This window comes from Dipodomys spectabilis, unplaced genomic scaffold, assembly GCF_019054845.1.
Source record: "Dipodomys spectabilis isolate Male_0828 unplaced genomic scaffold, ASM1905484v1 ptg000266l, whole genome shotgun sequence".
NCBI lineage: Eukaryota > Metazoa > Chordata > Mammalia > Rodentia > Heteromyidae > Dipodomys > Dipodomys spectabilis.
Window position 1 is genome coordinate 4,715,607 of NW_024870943.1, and position 22,114 is coordinate 4,737,720.

Here is a 22,114-nt window from a genome sequence, read left to right on the forward strand (position 1 = left end):
TCCATGTCCTCAGTTCAAGCCCCAGAACCAGCACAAAACCAAAGAAACAAAAGCAACAACAACTAAAAACAAATCCTTAGTGAAAATGCTCCTCCAACAATTTCATAAAAGAGAGGGAACTCTTGAAAAATCAGCCTATAGAAGCAAAACAGGCTACCAAAACGTGGTAAGGCGACTATGAGTATCAAGGAACTCAGAAAATGATTAATGAATGGACTTGAGATAACACAGATACAAAAGGCTCAGAAATGCACGTGATAACATATTAGAAAGTTCACACATGATGAGCTAGTTGATTTTACTCCAAGGGTGCAAATTGGCTCAACACACAGAAAAAGTAAATATAAAAGTTCATGATGACAACCAAGGATTGAAAATTACTCCCAGGGGAGCCAAGGAAATATACAGACTTATAAACAGGAAAATAATAGGGGAAATAGACTTCAAATCAGGTCCAATGTCCAGTGGTAGGACAGAAGGCTTGTGGAGCATCAGTCAGTGAGCAAAAGGGTCTGGTACTGAGTTAGAGTTATATTTTCTGACCAAAATACAGAATAAAAAAACCAGTCCCTAGTGGTCTCCAGACTAGACAGGGCCCCTGTTCCTTAGGATATTTCTATAGAAAGGGGGTACAACTGGACACTCAGGGGCTTACTCTCTCTACAGCACAACCCTGGAAGGTCCAGTTTGTTCTCGGAATCAGGAGCACCGATCTTCCCAATTGTGTCCCAGTGTTATGCTGCCTGTCACCGAGTAGCCTTCCCCGGAAGTGGGAGGGCCCAGGAGTATATGTCATTGCTTAGATCCTGCTCTGTCATTGGCTATAATATCCTGCTTTGCCCTTGGTGGAATCCTTTTCCATTGATTATATCTTGCTTTGCCCTTGGCTGTATCCTTCTTCATTCACTAAATCTTGCTTTGTCATTGGCTGTATCCGTTGACTTTTTTTTTTTTTGGTCAGTCCTGGGGCTTTAACTCTGGGCCTGCGCAGTGTCCCTGAGCATCTTTTGCTCAAGACTATTATTCTACCACTTGATCACCAGCACCACTCCTGGTATTTTCTGTGACTAATTGGAGATAAGACTCTCACAAGCTTTCCTGCCCATGCTGGCTTTGAATTGCAATTCTCAGAGCTCACCCTCCTGAGTAGGGTTACAGATATGAGCCACCAGTGCCTAGCTCTGGCTGTATCCTTTGTCACTGGATACCTTCTGGTTTGTCATAGGCCACATCCTGCTTCCTTATTGGCTTTATCCTGGTTTGTCATTGGATGACTAGCATTCATAGGGTGATCTACTGAAATTTCTTATAACAAAAGCACTGTTAGTAGAAATAGAATGCAAGGAAGAAATGGATTGTTCAGCAGCTGTCTTTATAAAAACTAAAACAACGCATTAATTTCAGCAACTTACAAAAAATGTATTTCACCCACCAATAACATTTTGAACAAAAAATATAAAACTATTGTGCACACACACACACACACACACACACACACACACACACACACACACACACACACACGGAAAGGTACATCAAGTAAGATTTCAAAGCTTCAATGCATTAAAATTCTGGCATATCACTGGGAATGTGGCTTAGTGGTAGAGTGCTTGCTTAGCATGCATGAAGCCTTGGGTTTGATTCCTCACTATCACATAAAGAGTAAAAGCTAGAAGTGGTGCTATGGCTCAAGTGGTAGAGTGGTAGCCTTGAGCAAAAGGGACAGTTCCCAGGCCCTGAGTTCAAGCCCCAGGATTCACAAAAACACAAACAAAAACAAAAACAAAAAATCTGGTATATCTGCATTCAAACTACACTTCAAGTGCTCAATATTCACACAGTTTTTTTTCCATGTACATTACTAGAATTGTCTCTGCTTTTGAACAAAGATTTTGGCTGTCCAATCAGCCACTGAATGCTTCCTGACAATTGGTAATTGTCATCAATGAGAGGGAGGTGCTACATTGGAAAGAATTTTATTATACTTCATGAGGAAACAAGGGGACACAATTGGGCAGCATGATAAAATACAAATGATCATGTCCAACATTGGCATTTTCTCTACTGTGTAAAAGGAAAATAATTCACGATGTTGTTGGAGCAACAGAAACACGTGAAGCAGCTGACGAGCAGCAGGGTGATGTGGGTGGCTTTGGCTAGGTTAGGTAGCGATGGCTAGGCGATGGCTAGGTAGCGATCCTGGGACTGTAAAGGTACATGGCTCTCTTGGGGAGCCGGGAGAGGGGTATCAACATGTGGAGGTGAGTGGTGAGCATGAAGATTACAAACATAGGGTCTCAGAATAAGAAGATGCTATGATCTATTTTCTTCTCTCTGTCCAGTATGACAATATGCATTGAAAAACCCAGAACCAACAACAGCAAAATGACTTTGAGCTTTCAGAGCCTTAATGACCTGGACCTACATGAGCATATTGGCAACCCAGAAGAAGAGAAAAGAAGGGAAAATCCACACTGAAGATTTAGATTTAAGCCACAGGCACTGGACAGGGCTGGGGCTGATGGTGATGGCCTGAAAGGCACTGAGGAGCAAGGTGGTACAGATGGAAAACACCTGGGTGACTCTGAAAAGGAACACTACTGCCTTGCAGCCCACATCAACCAGAAAGTGCTAGACTCTAAGGACACCATTGAGAACATGGTGTTAGCCAAGTTGATCTTACTCTCATGCATGAAGATGGCATCACTGGGCCTCTTTAGATGATGTTGGAATACAAACATGTACAGAGAGAGCATGGAGGGCAGGGAATTCCCCATGACACCGATGTAAAACTGGGCTATGAGGAAAACCCCCCATATTGATTCACCTGAGAACATCACTGATAGTTTTTGTGATGTTTTGATATATAGAGCAGCCAGACAGTTGATACAGGAGAGAAAATCAATGCAATAGTTATGGATCCAATCCAAATTGAGCTTCAGGGAGAATATGCAGAAGATGAAATTCTCTTTCAGGCCTAGGGATGGCCCTACTGGAACAGGATCCCAAGAATTCCTCAGGATCTTATGAGACAATACTGGCAACGATTATGGCAACGTATTGTTCATGATATACTTCCTAGTTCCTCAGCGAGGAAGAACTGTGGGTTTGTGTGACAAATTTGCATGTTAAAAGGAGGTTTCTTTGTTCTTCATATTGGTTTGTGTGCCTGTGGGTGTGTGTGTGTGCCTGTGTGTGTGTGTGTCTGTGTCTGTGTGAAATCCTGGGACTTGTTCTCAGGACCTTAGTGTTATCCCTGAAGGTTTTTTTGTGTTGTTCAGTACTATTAGCTACATTTCCATCTTTATGCTGTTTCTTTGGAGAAAGTCTCACAGACTCTTCTAAATGTGCCTGCTTCTTACCCTGATCTTCAAATCTCAACTATTTTTTTTTATTAGTCATGGGTCTTGAAGTCTGGGACTGGGTGCTGTCCCTCAGCTCCTCAGCTCAAGGGGAGCACTCTACCACTAGAGCCACAGCAGCACTTCTGGTTTTTGTGGTGGTTAATTGGAAATAAGAGTCTCATGGACTTTCCTGCTTGGGCTGGCTTTGAACAATGATCCTCACATGTCAGCCTGAGTATCTAGGATGAGAGTCGTGAGCCTCTAGTGTCTAGATAGAGACTCGCATTTTTAAAACACATCTTATCCCGAATACAGGATAAAGCAAAAGAACAAGTCCCCACTCCAAGCTCCAGCACTAGAAACAAAATTTATAGCACCCTAGCAATGTTTCGAAGTGCAATACTTCCTATGGTGAAATTCTACAGTGGGGGAAATTGCTGGGTAAGGAATCAAAATCTGCTTCAAAGGAGGAGTGTGCCAAACACACCAGAGGTGGAAATGCCTTCCTGCTTTTCTGAAAAATTCCAGAGAGCCTTGCATTAGCTCTGCTTTTATTTTAGCCTTGCCTTGATAGAAAATGCAATCAGAATAACACAGCCAAAATGACGGGAGACAAATGTTTTTCTAGAGGTAAAAGACAAAACCAAAATCAACACTAAGTCAATGTACAAATGAATCTCCCACTATGATAAAACACTAAGGCAACAGAACAGTAGATTAAGATTCAAACTTGGGATAGTGCCAGCATGCCCTTGCGGGCCAAGGAGAGCCAGCCAGGTGATTCACCTCGCCACCCCACCTCTGGGAGGCACCCGTGCTCCTTCTTCCACACGCTGGACACCTAGCTGGCCGGGACCACAGGGAAGGCGAGGACAAGGATGTCAAGGGTAACTGGGATGATGATGATGATGATGATGATGATGATGATGATGATGATGAAGAGGAAACAAAAGAAGCAGCAGAAGTAAAACCAGAAATAAAAATTTCAGAAAAGAAAGAAAAATAGTGGAGAAAATAAAAGAAAAAAGAACGACACCAGAAGAAAAGGCAAGAAGAAATTAAAAAGAGATGAGAAGAACCTGAGGTACCTCAAATAGTAACACCAGAAGAACAATTAGCAGATAAACTGCAGCTACAGAAACTACAGGAAGAGTCAGACCTTGTACTAGCAAAAGAAACGTTTGGTGTGAATGATACAGTTTGTGGGATAGATGTAATGAACCCATCTTCAAGAGCTGATCTCACAGAATTTGGGAAGTTACTAAAAGATAAAATTACACAGGATGAAAAGTCATTCTATTATGCCACGTTTTTGAAAGCCTTAGTTCGAGATGTGTGAATTTTGTTGGAAATTGATGACTTGGCAAAGATGACCAATTCATTGACTGTGCTTTTCGGTGAGAATACATAGGCAAGAAAAGCAAAGCAAAGCCAAAAAGAAGAAGAAAGGCGTGGTTCCTGGAGGGGGATTAAAGGCCACCTTGGAAGATGATCTGGCAGATGATGGTGGTTGTGATGGAGGATATGTACAAGACTATGAAGACTCCATGTGACAGTTTCTCTCTCCTTGTGACTTGTTTCTGTTGCCCACAATCCATTCAACATGTAGCACAACTTCTTTTCCTTTCACTTCTGCCAAATGCGACAATCAGAAGTGCCGTATCTTTCCTGCTGGTTATTTAACACCTTGATACTTAGGTGCTAATGCCTAATGAGGGAACTTGGATCTTGCTGCCCAGGCATTAAAATTGGGAACTGAAGTTGCTACTAAATCATAGTTTAAAAACAAAACAACCTAATAATGCCATTGTTGCTGTCTAATCCCATAGCAACTGTCACTAAATTGGAAACAAAGGTTACAACGTGATAAAAAAAATTTTTGTGATATTTACCAGCACTGTTCAGTAATACAGCTTTAATCATACCTCCTTGAAAGGACTACATACTTGTCAAGAAAAGCAGTTTGCAGCCAGGGAATGTGGTGTGCATCTAGTATTCAAATTGCGTAGTCTAAGAATTGAGCATGAGGATATTACATATATTGTGAAGAAGATTATCTCAGAGTGAAGATACTGTGACTGAAAAGTACTGGTTTGACACTTAAAATTTTAATGACCAAAACCCCCTCTGAAGCTGAAGAAGGTAAACCTCTCTGTTATCACAGGACAAGTTATGGAATCTCAGTGTACAGACTGTCTAAGTTTTATGTATCATAATATAGCTACTGAGGGAGGGAAACTACCTGTTTTTATTTACTTGATTCAAGTGTCTGAGAAACAATCTCTTGTCTCCTAAGCTGCAATGAAATAACTTTTTTTTAGTCGGTTGTGGGGCTAGATTCTTGGGTGCTGTCCCTGGGCTCTTCAGCTCAAGATGATTGCTCTACCGCTTTAGCCACAGCACCACTTCTGCTTTTCTGGTGATTATTTGGAGATAAGTGTCTCACGGACTTTTCTGCCTGGGCTGTCTTTGAACCGTGATCCTCAGATCTCAGCCTCATCAATAGCTAGGATTACAGGTGTGAGCCACCCCCACGCAGCTTAAAATAAGTTTTAACAGGGTTTTGGCATTTCCTTTTCTATATAAAACATGCTCAGCAAGCTGCATGTTTGGTAAATTGTTATTTAACAATTATGACATCTGCAATGTTTTATAAAGCAACTAATTTAATAAAATCACTACTGTGACGACTTAAAAGAGAAGGTTCAAACTAGGGATAACATTACCCATTTCCCCTATTCAATGATGACAAGAATAAAAGTGAGGAAAATGCCAGAGCCCCTCAAAAGATCCAGAAAATCAACCATGCAATAGGTTCAGTAGGCGTAAGTGATGAACATTTTTATCATGCAGAAATGGTAAGGTTATCGTTGCCATGATAAAAAAAAAAAATCTATGTGATGTCCAGACGTATCAGGCCTCTGGGTAAGAACGTAAGGTAAGTACTGAAAATTTTCCATTGTTGTTGGATGAGTCCAATGACGTTCTGTTTGGACAGTTTGATTGTCCATTATGAAAATTAAAATGTGAACAAATGTAACAGTGGTACTCAGTAGACTCTGTGGATAATGCACTATGCAATTTGTGGGTGGTAATGGGATGCAAAAACTTGGAGGGAAGCAATAACATTGTCAAAAAATAAATATACTGATTACCTGAGTCGTGAAATGGTAACCTGTCTGTACATTACATTTATAATGACAATAAAAAATAATAATGAAGCCTGGCACCAGTAGCTCATGCCTGTATTCCTACTCAGGAGGCTGAGATCTGAGGAACAAGTTTCAAAGCCAGGCTGGGCATGAAAATCTGTAAGACCCTTATCTCTAATAAACGACTCAGAAAACCAGAAGTGACCTGTGGCTCAAGGAGTAGAGTGCTTGCCTTGAGCTGAAGAGCTGAGGGACAGCACCCTGGGCCAGAGTTCAAGCCACTCAACCGACTATATATATATATTTATCTAATGACAATTAAAATGATAAAAATTGGGAAGAATGCAATACTTATTTCTATCATTCACACAATCTATAAGATATAAGAAAGACATCTGATAGGGAGCTGGGTGTGGGTGACTCACACGTGTGATCCTAGTTATTCAGGAGGATGAGACCTAGGGACCATGGTTGGAAGCCAAACTTGGTAGTAAAGACTGTGAGACTCTTATCTCCAATAAACTATAACACAAGCTGGAAGCAGAACTGGGGCTCATGTTGTAGAGTCCAAGCTTTGAGCATGACAGCACGGAGACAGCGCCCAGGCCCTGACTTCAAGCCCCAGGACCAGAATAAACAAACAAACAAATGAACAAATGACATTTTTGGGGCTTTCCAGGGTCACTGCAGAGAGTCAGTCCCAATTAGGTTTCTGTGTTCCTGGATGAAATCATTTGTGTAACTTCATTTCAAATCACAACATGTATAGCAGACAATAGCCAGAGGAAATGGGATAATGAAAAGTTTTCTGACCTCTTCCTCCCTAGTGGTCTCCTCAGGGCTGAGAGCTGGCTCACAAGGCTTTCTTGAGGCACTCTGACATCCTGGAAAGGCTGAGTCTGGCCAGGTTAGACTTTAGAGAAGGCTTGGGATAAGGAGGCTTCTCGTTATTGATGTCTGGACGTCAATCAGTGTCACCTGCTGCCTGGCTGGCATTGTTTACTGGACATCCATCAAATCTTCCCACAGGAGCTGCAAACCACTCTCCCAGGGGTCAAGGAGCAAACATTAAGTTTATTAATTAGAAGAACACATTGCCATTTGAATTCATGTATTTTTTTCCAAGTCAAACTCATCGGAAAGTAAACTTCAGGGTGCAGTTGGTTATTAAACTTTGATTCTCAGAGCCCTGGACCCAGAATATCAAGTATTGATGGGCTCAATTGCTCAACCAAAGGATATAGAGCCGCAGATGGACCAAAAAACAAGACTCAAGGTCTGGGAAGGTGGCTCAGTGGTACAGTGCTTGCCTTACATGATTGAGGCCCTGGGTTTGATTCCTCAGCATCACATAAGCAGAAAAAAAAAGGTGCAGAGTGAGGAACCAAACTCAACCATTAGTTGTCTCCCAGAAACTCATTTTGCAGGCAAAGAAAAATACAACTTCGGTGTGCAAGGACAGAAAAAGATCCTTCATGAAACTGAATTTTCTTCAACACTAACATTCTACCACAGAACCACTTAGAGTTTTTTGTGTGAGTAATTGAGCTAAGAGTCTCATTGACTTTCCTGCCCAGAGTGGTTTAGAACACTGGTCCTCAGAGCTCAGAGCTCAGAACTCAGATTCCCAAGCAGCTGGGATATTAGGCATGAGCCACCCATGCCTGGCTGTGCATTATCGTGGACTACATCCTGGTTTGTCATTGGCTGTATCCCTCTTCCTCATTGGCTAGATGCTGCTTTGTCATTGTATGACCAACATTCATAGGATGATCTAATAAACTTCCTTGTAACAAACAGAACTGTTGGTAGAATTAGAATGTAAGGAAGAAATGAATAGTGTAGCAGTTGTTTTTATGCAGGCAGAAATACCTTTTTACTTTTAAGAGTGTACAGAAAATGTATTCATTTTATCCCACCAATAGTATTTTAAGCAACTAAATCAGACAAAACTTTTTGTAACATCCCTCACCAATACACACACCATAGTATCTCAGTGGTTTGAATGGTACCTCAGTCTTTGAAAGTTACAGTATATCTAAATTTGAACAGCACTTCAAGTGCTCAATACTCACATAGTTGCTTCCATGTACATTACTAGAATTTCCTCAGCTTTTGAACAAAAATTTCAGCTGTCCAATCAGCCCCTGAATGCTTGGTGACAACTGATAGCTCTCCATGAAAGAAACAGGGCACATGGGGAAAGCATTTTACTGTTCTTCAGGAGGAAAAAAACATGCTGATAGAATACAAACCATCACCTCCAGGATAGGGATTTTCACTTCTGTGTAAAAGTAATAGAAGTTGGTAATGTTGTTGAAGCAATAGAAACACAGGAAACAGCTGACCAACAGCAGGATGGTGTGGGTGGCCTTGCTCTTGGATGCTGGCTGGGTGGCAAGACTAAAACTATGTAGGTAATGAGCTATCTGGTGGTGTTGGCAGAGAAGCCTCACCATGTAGAGGCTGGTGATGATCATGAGGATTACAAACACAAGATCTTGAAATAATAAGATAGAGATATAATACCCTGATCTATTGTCTTCAAACTGCGGAGTACGCCAATATACATTGGAAAACGCAGAACCAACAAGAGTGAAATTGATTTTGGCTTTCATAACCTTAATGACTGGGACATAGATGAGCATATTGACAACCCAGAAGAACAAGAAAGAAGGGAAAATCCACACTGAAGACTTAGATTTATGCCACACACACTGGGCATGGCTGGAGCTGATGGTGATGGCCTGAAACGGACTGAGGATTGAGGTGGAACAGATGGATAGACCCAGGGTAACTCTGAAGAAGTATACCACCACCTTGCAGCCCACATCGTCCAGAAAAGATTGGACTCCAAATGATGCCACTATATTTGGCACAAGTGTGAAGGTGAGGTTCAGGATGTTGACCACAGTCATGTGTATGAAAATGGCATTGATGGGCTTCCTCAGATGACGCAGGAATGAAAACAAGTATAGATAGAGCATGGAGAGCACAGAGTTCCCCATGATACAGATGCACAGCTGGGCTATGAGGAAAAGCCCCCATATTGATTCGCCCAAGAACATTGTGAATGACATTGTAAGGTCTGATGTATAGAGCAGCAGGACAGTTGATACCAGATTGAAAAATCAGTGCATTAGATTATTGATCCTTGCTAAATGGTTCTTCAGGAAGAATATGAGGACGATGAAAATCAGTTTCAAGCCCAGGAGTGACACTTCTGGAAGGGTATCTCAAAGGTTCCAGAGGATCTTTGAGTCCAGAAACTGATGAGATTATAGGAGGGAAACCCTGGCTGACACCATGGGTCCTAGTGCCTTTGCTAGGAGAACTGTGGGCCTGTGGTACACAGAAATTTGCATAGTATAAGAAATTTTCTTTGCTTGTTTGTGTGTGTATGCGCCCTTATTTGAAATGTTGCAGCATGATATCAGTGTTTGAATGATATCCTTTTGGTGTTTTATTCTTCTTCAAAGCTAAGAACTTCACCTCCATCTTTATGCTGATTAATTAGAGATAAGTCACAGAGACATACCTGCCAGGGTTGGCTTCATATCATGATCCTCACAACTCAACTCCCTGAGTAGCTAGGATTACAGGCACAAAGCTACCAGTGTCCAGCTACAATGTCTCATTTGAAAACACATCTAATCAGTAGTGCATGAGAAAGGTAAGGGACAGACTATTAGTTCAAGCTCCAGCATCCCCAAAGAAATGTTTACCATCCCAGGAAGACTACCAGGTGGAATTTTTCCTGTGGAGAAATTACAAACTGGGGAAAATTTCTGGGTAAATGTTTATAAAATAAGCTTCAAAAGAGGAGTAGGCAAAATATACCAGATGTGAACATGGTTTCACACACTCCCTGAAAACTCAATGAAGCATTGTACTGACCATGGTTCTATTTTAGCATGCCTTGATATGAAATGCAGTCATTATCATGTGACTCCAGAGATGAAATGCCAGTGTATTTCTGGAGGGAAATGACACAAATATCTACACAAACCACTCTTGCACTATGATAAAACACTGGGACAATGGAACAGGAGGCTAAGGTTCAAAGTAGGCTTCAGCTCTCCTATTTCCTCTACATGGTGATCACTGGAAGTGAGCAATATATAGCAAGAGACCTAGGAAATCTACCATGCAGTAGATTCAGTATATGTAAACGATGAATGTTTTGATCATGCAGAGATCTTGTTATCATTATCATGTTAAAAAAATCTATGATTTCCCTAGCATTGTATCTGTGGGTACTGAAATTTTTCCATTGAGGTTGGAGGAATAAAGTTACTTGCTGTTTGGAGAGTTTGGTGGTCATTATGTCAGTTAAAGGCTGAGAAAATGCATCATTCGAACTCATTTAGACACTATATGGAAAAGGAACTGCATAAGTTGTGGTTAGGACAGGATGGGAAAACTGGGAAAGCAGAGGTAAGGGTGACATTACCCATAAAGAAATGTACTGTTGAAGATGCACTGTGGCTCAAAGTAGCAGAGCGCAGCCTGGAGCTTAAAATCTCAGGGACAGCATGTGCACCCTGAGTGGAAGCCTTACAACAGACAGATATTTATCCTCATTTTTTGAGTTATGAAATAGTAACCCTGTATATTAGCTTTATAATAAAAATACAAAATAATAATGACAATTAAAATTATAAAAACCGAGAAGAGTGCAATTCTAAAATCCGTCATTTCACAGAAATGATAAGCTATAAGAAAAAAATCTGAGCAGGCCGCCAGTGGCTTACACCTGTAATCCTAGCTACTCAGGAGCTTCATATCTGAGGATCACAGTTTAAAGCCAGTCTGGGCAGGAAAGTCTGTGAGACTCCTATCTCCAATTAACTACCAGGACACTGGAAGTGGTGCTGTGGCTCAAGTGGTAGAGTGCTTGCTTTGAGCGGAGGAGCTTAGAGACAGAGCCCAGGCTCAGAGTTCAAGCTTCATGACTGACAAAAAAAAAAAAAGGAAGAAAAGAATAGGCTGGATAGGCTGGATAGGCTGCCTGTACCCAGCCTTGACTATGAACCATACCTGGGTGATTAGGCTTCTCCCAGTGGACATCAATCAGTGTCACCTGCTGTCTGGACGGCCTATTTACAGGGGGTCAATCTGATGTCCCCACAGGAGAGACAATCAGTCTCCCAGGTGCTGAAGGAATTGCTTAGAGAACATATTATGCTTATGGATTAGAATAATACAAGTCAAACTCATCAGAAAGTAAACTTCAGGACATAGCTGGTTATTTAAAGGTGGTTCCTACAGCCCTGGATGCATCCTGAGCTTGGAGCAGAACCCAGAATGCTCTCTGCCTTTCCCACTGGGCTTCGCCACCATGGGTGACCCTGTGCCCTGGCTCTGCAGAGTACAGCATCTGGTGCACCAGAGTTCAGGTACTACAGGACCCCACAGCACAGGGTTCATGAAGTTCCACATAAGATATGCTAGAAAGTTTTCTTTTCTCAAAGTCTCTGGATACACATTGAAAAACTAGGTAACAAAATAAGAACAGAAACTATCTCCTGTCTCAACAGACAGAATCTCACCCACAGAGACTTGTAGAACTTGTAGCAGTCAGGATCCCAGAAGCATGTCTCTAGACACATCAGAGTGAAACCATTGTACTTCAAGAACAAGAAACTATTTTTATTTTTATTTTTTTTGGGTCCGGTCATGGGGCCTGAACTCTGGGCTTAGACGCTGTCCCTCAGCTCTTCAGCTCAAGGCTAGCACTCTAGCACTTGAGCCACAGCACCACTTCTGGCTTTTTTTTTTTTTTTTGCTCATGTGCTGCTGAGAAATCGAACCCAGGGCCTCTGGCATGCAAGGCATGCGCTCTACCACTGAGCCACCTTCCCAGCACCAACAAACTCTTTTTAAATGAAGCAAAAACCGAAGGAAGAACTTTATTACAATGGAAAGAAGACAGTGTTACTGTAGATTTCTCCACACCAACTGTGAATGCAAGGAGAGCCCTTAGCTGTTTTGAAGGACAGTAATGGAAACCCAAACAGGGGCAACCAAGGAATGTAATAGTCACAATGGATGGTGTAAGGAAACTTTTCCATGAAAAACATAGAACAAGAATCCGTGAATGCCAAACCAGCACTACAAATCATAATAAAGAGAAGCTGACAATCTGAAAAGAATAGTCAAAGTCAAGGAAACAAAGCACTGAGTCAAAAGCTCTTGGAGAATAATAAATACAAGAAGAGGAAGGAAGCATACTGCAGGAAAACAACAAAATCTCAGGAAATGAGATTTTTTTTTGTCGGTCGTGGGGCTTGAACTCTGGGCCTCAGCGCTGCCCCTCAGCTCTTCAGCTCAAGGCTAGCCCTCTACCACTTGAGCCACAGCACCACTTCTCATTTTCTGGTGTTCACTGCAGATAAGAGTTTCAGGGACTTTCCTGCCCGGGCTGGCTTTGAATCTCATTCCTCAGATCTCAGCCTCCTGAGTAGTTAGGATTACAGGCATGAACCATTAGCACCCGGCATGAGACACATTTCTTTATAGATACCAATGGGCTCAACTCCCCAACCAAAAGAGGTAGAGTAGTAGATTGGACCAAAATACAAAACCCAAGAATTCACATGGCTTTTTGTTTTATTGTTTATGTCAGACTAGTGCCTGGACACTATCCCTTAGCTCTTCAACTCAAGATGAGCCATAATGCCACTTCGTTTTGTGGTGGTTAATTGGAGATAAGAGTCTCATGGACTTTGCTGCCCGGGCTGGCTTTGAACCAGGATCCTCAGAGCTCAGCCTCCTGAGTAGCTAGGATTACAGGTGTGAGTCACCAGCACCCAGTTAATCTAAATTTTGTTGTTTCCCACAAAGTCATTTCACAGTCAAAAGAAAAACACAAATTCCGAGTAAAAGCTTGGGCAAAGATATTTCATGAAAATGCTTCTTGTAAGAAAGGCCATGTAGCCATATATTTTTCTGACAAAATAGACTTCCCATTAACATCAGTATGAAGAGTCAAGGAAAGCCATTACATATTAACAAACAACATAATAAACAAAGAAGTAATTATATTGGTTAATATTTACATGCAATAACAATGGAGGACATAAATACATTGGAGAAATACTCTTACACTTACAGAACATGATAGACCCCAACACAACAATAGTGGGAAACTTTAACATCCCATTCTCACCAAAGGATATGTCAACCAAACAAAAGATCAGCAAAGAAGCTTCTGAATTAAATGTCCAAAGTATACAAGTAGACATCTACAGAGCATTTCACCCAACAATCACACAACTCACGTTCGAGTGGTGCATGGAACAATCTCCAAAACTGACCATATCTTAGGACACACAGCAAGCCTGAGCAAAACCAAAAGGATGGAGACCTCTTGGTGTCCTATCTGATCACAGTGGAATGAAACTGTTCATCAATAACGAAACACTGCAGAAAACTTCACACATATGAACAACAGGTGGGTCACTGAAGAAATAAAAGAGGAAATCAGAAAGGTCTTACGATTCAATGAACATGAAAACATATCATACGAGGGCCTTAAGGATACTACAAAAGCAGTATTGAGAGGAAACGTCATAGCACAAATTGTGCAAGTAAAGAACAGAGAAACAGTAGAAATGAATGACCTCATGATGCAACTAATGGTGCTTAAAAAAAACAGGAAAAAACCAAACACCAAACTACCAGATGGAGAGAGACAGTAAAGAATAGGAGTTCTGGGAAGGGGCTCAGTAGTAGAGTGCTTGCCTTGCTTGCATGAAGCCCTGGGTTTGATTCTCAGCACCATATAAGCAGAGAAAGCCAAAAGTGGTGCTGTGGCTGAAGTGATAGAGCCCAACCTTGAGCTGAAGAGCTGAAAGACAGCACCCAGGCCCAGAGTTCAGACCCCATGATAAAAAAAAAAAAAGAATAGGGAAGAACAAAATAAACTAGAGACTGAAAGGACTGTATGTAGGGGCTGAGAATGTCACTTAGTGGTGGATTGCTTGCCTAGCATGTGTAAAACCCTCAATTCCTCAGTACCACATAAGCAAACAAAGTAGGAAGTGGTGTTGTGGCTCAAGTAATAGAGTGCTAGCATTGAGCAAAAGAAGCTTAGGAACAGTGCTCAGGCCCTGAGTACAAGCCCCAGGACTGGCAAAAAAAGAACTCTTGCATAAAATCAACAAACCAAAAGGTGACATTTGAAAAAAAATCAATACACTTAACAGACCACTACCTAAATCAATGAAGACTAGTCTCAAATTAACAAAATTAGAAATGCTAATAGAAACATTGCAAAAAACACCCAAGAAATCCAAAAGATTATAAGGGAATACTTTCAAAACCTATATTCAAATAAGACGGAAAACCATGTAGAAATGTACACAAATTGCTAAAACTGAACCAGGAAATTATAAATTAGTCAAACAGGCCCATAATATGCAATGAGACTGAAGAAATAATCTACAGTTTTCCAAAAAGGAAAAGCCCAGGAACGAGAGGATTCATGGCTGAATTCTGCAAGAGTTTTGAAGTTTAATACTGGTACTCATCAAACTTCTCAGTGAAATAGAGGGAGAAAGGTCAAGTCCATATTCATAGCATCAGAGAGTGGAGATCGTTGAGTTCCCTCACCTTCCTTCCTTATGCAGACTTCTTTCAATTTTTCTCATTTAGGACAGTGTGAACTATAGATTTATCATACATAAGCTTTGTGAAGTTGAGGCATGTCCAACTCTCTTCCTAATCCCTTCAGAGCTCTTGAAATGAAGTCTTGCTGGGCTGGGAAGGTGGCTCAGCGGTAGGGTGCTTGCCTCACATGCATGAGGCCCTGGTGTTTGATTCTTAAGCACTACATAAGGAAGTGGCACAATGGCTCAAATAGTAGGGCACTAAGCTTGAGCTGAAGAGCTGAGGGACAGCGCCTCAGCCTAGGGTTCAGCCCCACAATGACAAACGAAAAATGAAGTCTTGTTGAATTTTGTTAAAGGTTTTTGTGCATTTATTGATATGATCATGTTCCTTCTGTTCTTTTTCAAAAGTGTTTTTGAGGGATGCAGTTAATGTTAAGTTTTGATTTCAGATCTTATCTCTTTATGCTAAGTATTGCTGATTTCTGCATATTTATTTTATTTATTTAGTTTTATTTTTTAATCTTTAAGTAGTTGTAGAGAGGAGTTGCCTTTCCACAAAGCAGTATAGGAATACGTTGACGCTTGATTAATGTAATCTTTCTTCCCCTTACTTTGTAACATACTTGTGGAGGTGGTCCCCTTTGTATTTTGAGAAGCATTGGTGTTTGTTCCTTCAGAAAGCTTGGACATTCTTCAGTTATGAATGTGTCTGGCTTTGGTTTTTGTTATGGAAAAGACTATTTTATTATTTAAATTTTTTTGCCTGTCCTCGGTCTTGAACTGAGGGCTTGGGCACTGTACCTGAGCCTATGTATACCTAAGGCTAGAGCTGTACTACTTGAGTCACAGTGCCACTTACAGGTTTTTCTGTGTATGTGGTACTGAGGAATGGAACCCAGGGCTTCATGCATGCCAGGCAAGCACTCTATCACTAAGCCACATTCCCAGCCTCTTTATTTTATTTTTTAAGTGACTATAATTTAAAATAATTATTACAACAATGTTCAACAAGAAATGTACTCATTACCTTACTCATGTAATCGTAACCCCTGTGTACAACATCTTTAGAATAAAATAGGTCATGTGAAAAGCTCAGGCACACAAACTTGGTCTTCCCTTCCAGCCCCAGGTCCACCACAACGACAAAGAAAACTCAAACCAAAATCCTCAAACCCTTAATGAAGGGGCTCCTCCAACAATTTCATAACAGAGAGGAAACTCTTGAGAACTCAGGTGATGAAAACAGAATTTCCCTGCTATCAAATCATGGTAAGAATACTGTCAGTGTCAAGTAAAATAGAAAACAGTAAGGAAATGTAAAGATCACACATGATAATCAAATGGATTTCACTCTAAAGATGCAAATTGGCTAAACACACAAAAACAGTAAATACTAGGGTCTAAACTATAATCCAGGATTAATACATACTATCAGGAGAGCCAACTGTGTATAGCGACCATGAACAGGAAGGATAACAGGGGGAGTAGACTTCAAACTACGTTGAGTGTCCAAGGGCACGATAGTGGACTTGTGGAGCATCCGATGATGAGGGAAAGCATCAGATTCTGAGTTCCAGTCCTAGTCTCTGACCAAAAAATAGAATAGAATAAAATACCAATGTCCAGTGGGCTCCAGACTGAACAGCACCCTTTTCCTCATGACACTTCTCCAGAAAGTCCAGTGGTGATGGACGACGGGACCTGCAGGGACTTACTCTCTCCACGGCCCTATCTTGGAAGGTTTCCTTTGTTGAATAAATCAGAACACTGATCACGGAGATCACAGGATTGAAGAATATGTGTCATAGTGTATACACATCTCTGCGATGACTGCATCCTGATTGTTATTTGTTGAATCCTGCTTCATTCACTGGCTATAATTTTCTTTATCATGGCTGCAAGATCCACTTTTTTTTGCCGGACCTGGGGCTTGAACTCAGGGCCTGGGCACTGTTTCTGGGCTTATTTTGCTCAAGGCTAGCACTCTACCACTTATGCCATAGCACTATTTCTGGCTTTTCCTGTGATTAGTTGAAGTAAGGTTCTCACTAACTTTTCTTCCCAGGGTGCCTGAGAACTGAGGTGCCTTCTGACTAGCTAGGATTATGGGCATGAGCCACCTGTGCCTGGCTCTGGCTGTGTCTTTTGGCCACATGCTGATTCCTCGGTGACTAGATGCTGCTCTGTCATTGGAGAACCAGCATTCTTAGAGTGATTTAATAAAATTCCATATAACAAACAGCACTGTTATTAGTAAGGGAAACAAGATAGCAATAGACTGTCTGTGTCTTTATTAAAACACAAAAATTATTTTTAATTTTAATAGTTTACAGGAAATTTATTTCTTTTAACCCACCAATAATATTTTGGGGAGGGGCAGTTCTGGGTCTTGAACTCAGGGCCTGGACACTGTTCAGGCCCCACGACCAACAAAAAAACAATAAATCAAACAACATATATATTTTTTCAAGGTAATATGTAACAGAGGGGTTACAGTTACATCAGTAAGGTAATAAATGCATTTTTTGACAAACTTGTTACACTTTCCTGCCTTTTTCCTCCTACTTCTACTTCCCTCCCTCCTACCTACTCACCCCCCCCCAAAATTTGTACAGGTCATTTCCAACATATTGTCTTCTGCTTAGAGTTTTTTTTTTTTGGTTGGTTGTGGGGCCTGAACTCCGGGCCTGGGCACTGTCCCTCAGCTCTCCACCTCAAGGCTAGCACACTACCATTGATTCACAGCACCCACATCCAGCTTTTTCTGCTTATGTGGTGCTGAGGAATCGAACCGAGGCTTAATGCATGGAAGGCAAGCACTCTACCACTGAGCCACCTTCCCAGCTCCCCCAACATATTGTCTTCTGTATATTGCTGTTGCATTGGCTCAGCCCTTTTCTTTATCTCACCATTCTGTTGTTCCCCTTCCCTTCCCTAATTCAAATTAATGTATATGCAATACTATGGCACCAAATGTTTAAGAATTACAACATGTCTAAAGTGCTCAATACACACAGTTTATACACACAGTTTGATTCCCCATGTACAATAGTAAGAACTTCACTGCTTTTGAGCAAATGTTCTGGCTGTCTAATTAGCCATTGAATGCTTTATAACAACAGGTACTTCCAATCAGTGAAAGGGAGAGTGTACATTTGGAAAGAATTTTATTATTCTTCGTAGGGAAGAAAAGAGACCTGGCTAGGTAGCCTGATGATAAAATACAAACCATCACTTCCAGTGTTGGAATTTTCACAGCTGTGTAAAAGTAATAAAAGTCCATGATGTTGTTGGAGCAATAGAAGAACATGAAACAGCTGACCAACCGCAGGATGATGTGGGTGGCTTTGTTCTCAGGTGCTGGCTGCAAGGCAAGCCTGGGACTATGGAAGTGCCGGGCCGTCTTGTGGTGTCGGTACAGGAGGGTCACTATATAGAGGCTGGTGATGATCATGAGGATTACAAACACAAGATCTCAATATAAGAAGATAGAGATGCGATACCATGGTTTATTGTCATCTATCTGCTGAGTATGACAATATACATTGGAAAATCCAGGACCTGCAAAGTAAAATTGCTTTTGGCTTTCATAACCTTAAAGACCAGGACATAGATAAGTGTTATTGACAGCCAAGAAGAAGAGGAAAGAAGGGAAAATCCACACTGAAGACTTAGATTTAAGCCACACGCACTGGAGCAAAGTTGTGCTGATGGAAAGTGCCTGGGTGACTCTGAAGAGGAACACCACCGCCTTGCAGCCCACACCGTCCAGAAAAAGTTGGACTCCAAAAGATACCATGATGTCTCACAACATTGTGAAGGTGAGGTTCAGGATGTTGACCACAGGTGCATGAAGATAGCATCGATGGGCTTCTTCAGATGACGTTGGAATCAAAACATGTACAGATAGAGCATGGAGAGCAGGGAATTCTCATGACACCTATGCACAGCTGGGCTAGGAGGAAAAGCCCCCATATTGATTCACCGGAGAACATTGTGAATGGCACTGCGATGTCTGATTCCTAGAGCACCCAGACAGTTGATACCAGAATGAAAAATCAATGCATTAGATTATTGATCCGTTCTAAATGGTTCTTCAGGAAGAATATGAGGAAGATGAAAATCAGTTTCAGTCACAGGGTTGGCTCTTGTGGAATGTAATCTCAAGGGCTCCTGGGGATCTTAGAGAACAGAAACGAATGAGATTATAGAAGGGAAATCCTGGCTCACACCATGGGTCCTAGTGCCTTCACTAGGAGAAATGTGGGCCTGTGGGACACAGAAATTTGTATGGTATAAAGAGTTTTCTAGGTCATCAGATTGTAGTGTGTGTGAGTGTGTGTGTGTGTGTGTGTGTGTGTCTGTGTGTGTCTGTGTGTGTCTGTGTGTGTGTGTGCATGAAGCCCTGGGGCTTCATCTCGCATCCTAAAAGCTATCCCTGAGGTTTCCTTTTCATTGTTGTTCAAGGCTAACTGCTATACTTCCATCTTTATGCTGGATTATTTGAGAATTAAGTCTTGCAGACTTTCCAGCCATGGCTTGCTTTTAATTGCCATCCTCAGATCTAAACTTCCTGAGTAGGTAGGACTGCAGACATGAGCCAACAGTTCTCAGAACAAATACCCTATTTCAAAACACATTTTATCCATAGTTCACTAGAAAGGTAAGGTAGTTCAAACTCCAGTACCAGAAAAAATTTCCTTAGCACCTTATTAAGTTTTTAATTGCAACTTTTCTGGGAAAGAAATTCCAAAGAGGGGGAAATTACTGGGTAAGGAATCAAAATAAGCACCAAAGGAGGAGTGTGGCAAATATATAAGATGTGAAAATGTTTTCACACACATCCTACAAACTTGATTAAGCATTGTATATAGCCTGTTATTATCTTAGCATGGCTTTGAAATCAAATGGGATCAATATAGTGTGATCAAAAGAATGGAATACATGTGTATTTTGGGGGGCAAATAAAAAAGCAACACCAAATAACTGCAGAAATGAATCTTGCACTAGGATAAAACACTGGGGCAATGGAACAGGAGACTAAGATTCAAAAGAGGCTACATGTCACCCATTTCTCCTATGCAGAGATCACAGGGGTAGAAGTCAGGAAAATACAGGGGCAATTCAATAGACCCAGGAACTCCACTATGAAACAGATTCAGTATAAGAAAATGATGAGTGTTTTTATCATGGAGAAATTTTAAAGTAAACATTATCATGTTCAAAATATATCTATGATGTCCAGAGCATCATATCTGGCAGTACTGAAACTTTTCCATTGAGGTTGAATGAGCAAAATCATCTGCTGTCTGTCCAGACAATTATGGGATGAACCAATGCAGCAGTGGTACGAAGTAGACGCTATGTGGATAGCAACTATACAACTTATGTGTGGTGACAGGATGAGAAAAGTGGGAAAGACAAGGGGTGACATTGTACTCAAAGAAATATATTGAAGGAAGTGGCACTGTGCAAAAACTGGTAGAGTGCCACCCTTGAGCCCCACATCTCAGGGACAGAACCTAGGCCCTGAAACCTCACAAGTGAAAAAGCAAAACTGTACACACGGTGTAACTTATGCAATGGTAATCCCCTCTTCATTACCTCTATCACAACAGTAAAGAATATAATGACAATTAAAATGATGACAGGGAACACTGCAACACTAACTCCTGTCATATCAAAAAACTGATAGGATATAAGATATGGAACCAACCCAGACGTCCCTCAGTAGATGAATGGATCAAGAAAATGTGGTATATATACACAATGGAATTCTGTGCCTCCGTCAGAAAGAATGACATTGCCCTATTTGTTAGGAAATGGAGAGACTTGGGAAAAATTATATGAAGTGAAGTAAGCCAGGCCCAAAGAAACATAGGGCCGGCCCATGGTTTCTCTTAGTTGCAGTAACTAGTATATGTCTGAGACGAGCAGAAAATGTCAGATAAGTTGATGTTAGGTGAAGTGAACCCCAAGATAAGTATGCAAATGTTTTTTCTTTCATGCGATTGTTTCTAACATATTTATAAGATGATTTGTTTGTTGCTTTGTATGTCCCTCCCCCACGGTATAAACCCCTGCTTTCACTGTATTTGATGTTGGTATACTTTGTGGAGGGGAAGGGAAAAAACAAATCATTTAAATAGGGATACAGGTGGACCCATTGCACCAATGAGATGTACAAGTTGTTATGTCGAAAAACGAACTTTACAACTTTGGCGGGGGGGGGGGGGGGGGTGAGGTGGGAGGTTGGGAGATGGGAAGGGATGGGAAGGGGAAACAATGGAAGAGGCAACAATGCTTGATAAGAAATGTACTCATTTTTATCTTTCCCATTTAATTGTAACCGCTCTATATGGTATTTTCACAATTAAAACAAATCTAAATAAAAACCTCTCTATTGTCTGTCAAAAAAAAAAGACATCTGTAGGTTGTGCCAGTGGTTCTCATCTACAATTCTAGCTACTCAGGAAGCTACTCCCAAGCATGATTAGGGTCTGTATGCAACATGAGTAGGAAAGTATATGAGACTTTTATCTCATAAACTACCGGAAAAGGTGGAAGTAGAGATTGTCTCATGACATAGAGTCTTAGCCTTGGGCACAAATGATCAGGGAAAATGGCCTGGCCTTGACTCAAGCCACAAGACAGACTAAAGTACATAGATAAATAAAAGATATCTGTAGATCTCTCTCTAAGTTATCAGCAAAGAATGTTAGGGTAGCTGGGTGCTGGTGGCTCACGCCTGTAATCCTAGCTACAGAGGAGGCTGAGATGTGAGGGTCATGGTTCAAAACCAGCCTAGGCCGCAAATCTATGAGATTCTCATCTCCAATGAACCACTAGAAAACCAGAAGTGGTTCTGTGGCTCAATAGGTAGAGCGCTAGCTTGAGCTTAAGAGCTAAGGGACAGTGCCCAGGCCCAGAGTTCAAGCCTCATGACCAACCAGGGTACAGTAGATAAAGTCTTTCTAGGAAACATTTAGGTTTCTATGGTCCC

General features: G+C 41.3%; 1 protein-coding gene and 1 pseudogene across 1 annotated transcript; one reads left to right on the plus strand and one right to left on the minus strand.

Annotated features, from left to right (window-relative positions):
• Window positions 1–2,089: 2,089 nt before the first annotated feature.
• Window positions 2,090–4,897, plus strand: LOC122125674 (annotated as a pseudogene).
• Window positions 4,898–8,706: 3,809 nt separating this feature from the next.
• Window positions 8,707–9,414, minus strand: LOC122125675 (vomeronasal type-1 receptor 51-like). Its single transcript, XM_042700214.1, has one exon. It carries the CDS (start codon window positions 9,412–9,414, stop codon window positions 8,707–8,709), a length of 708 nt encoding a protein of 235 aa, XP_042556148.1.
• Between the last annotated feature and the right edge of the window lie 12,700 nt (window positions 9,415–22,114).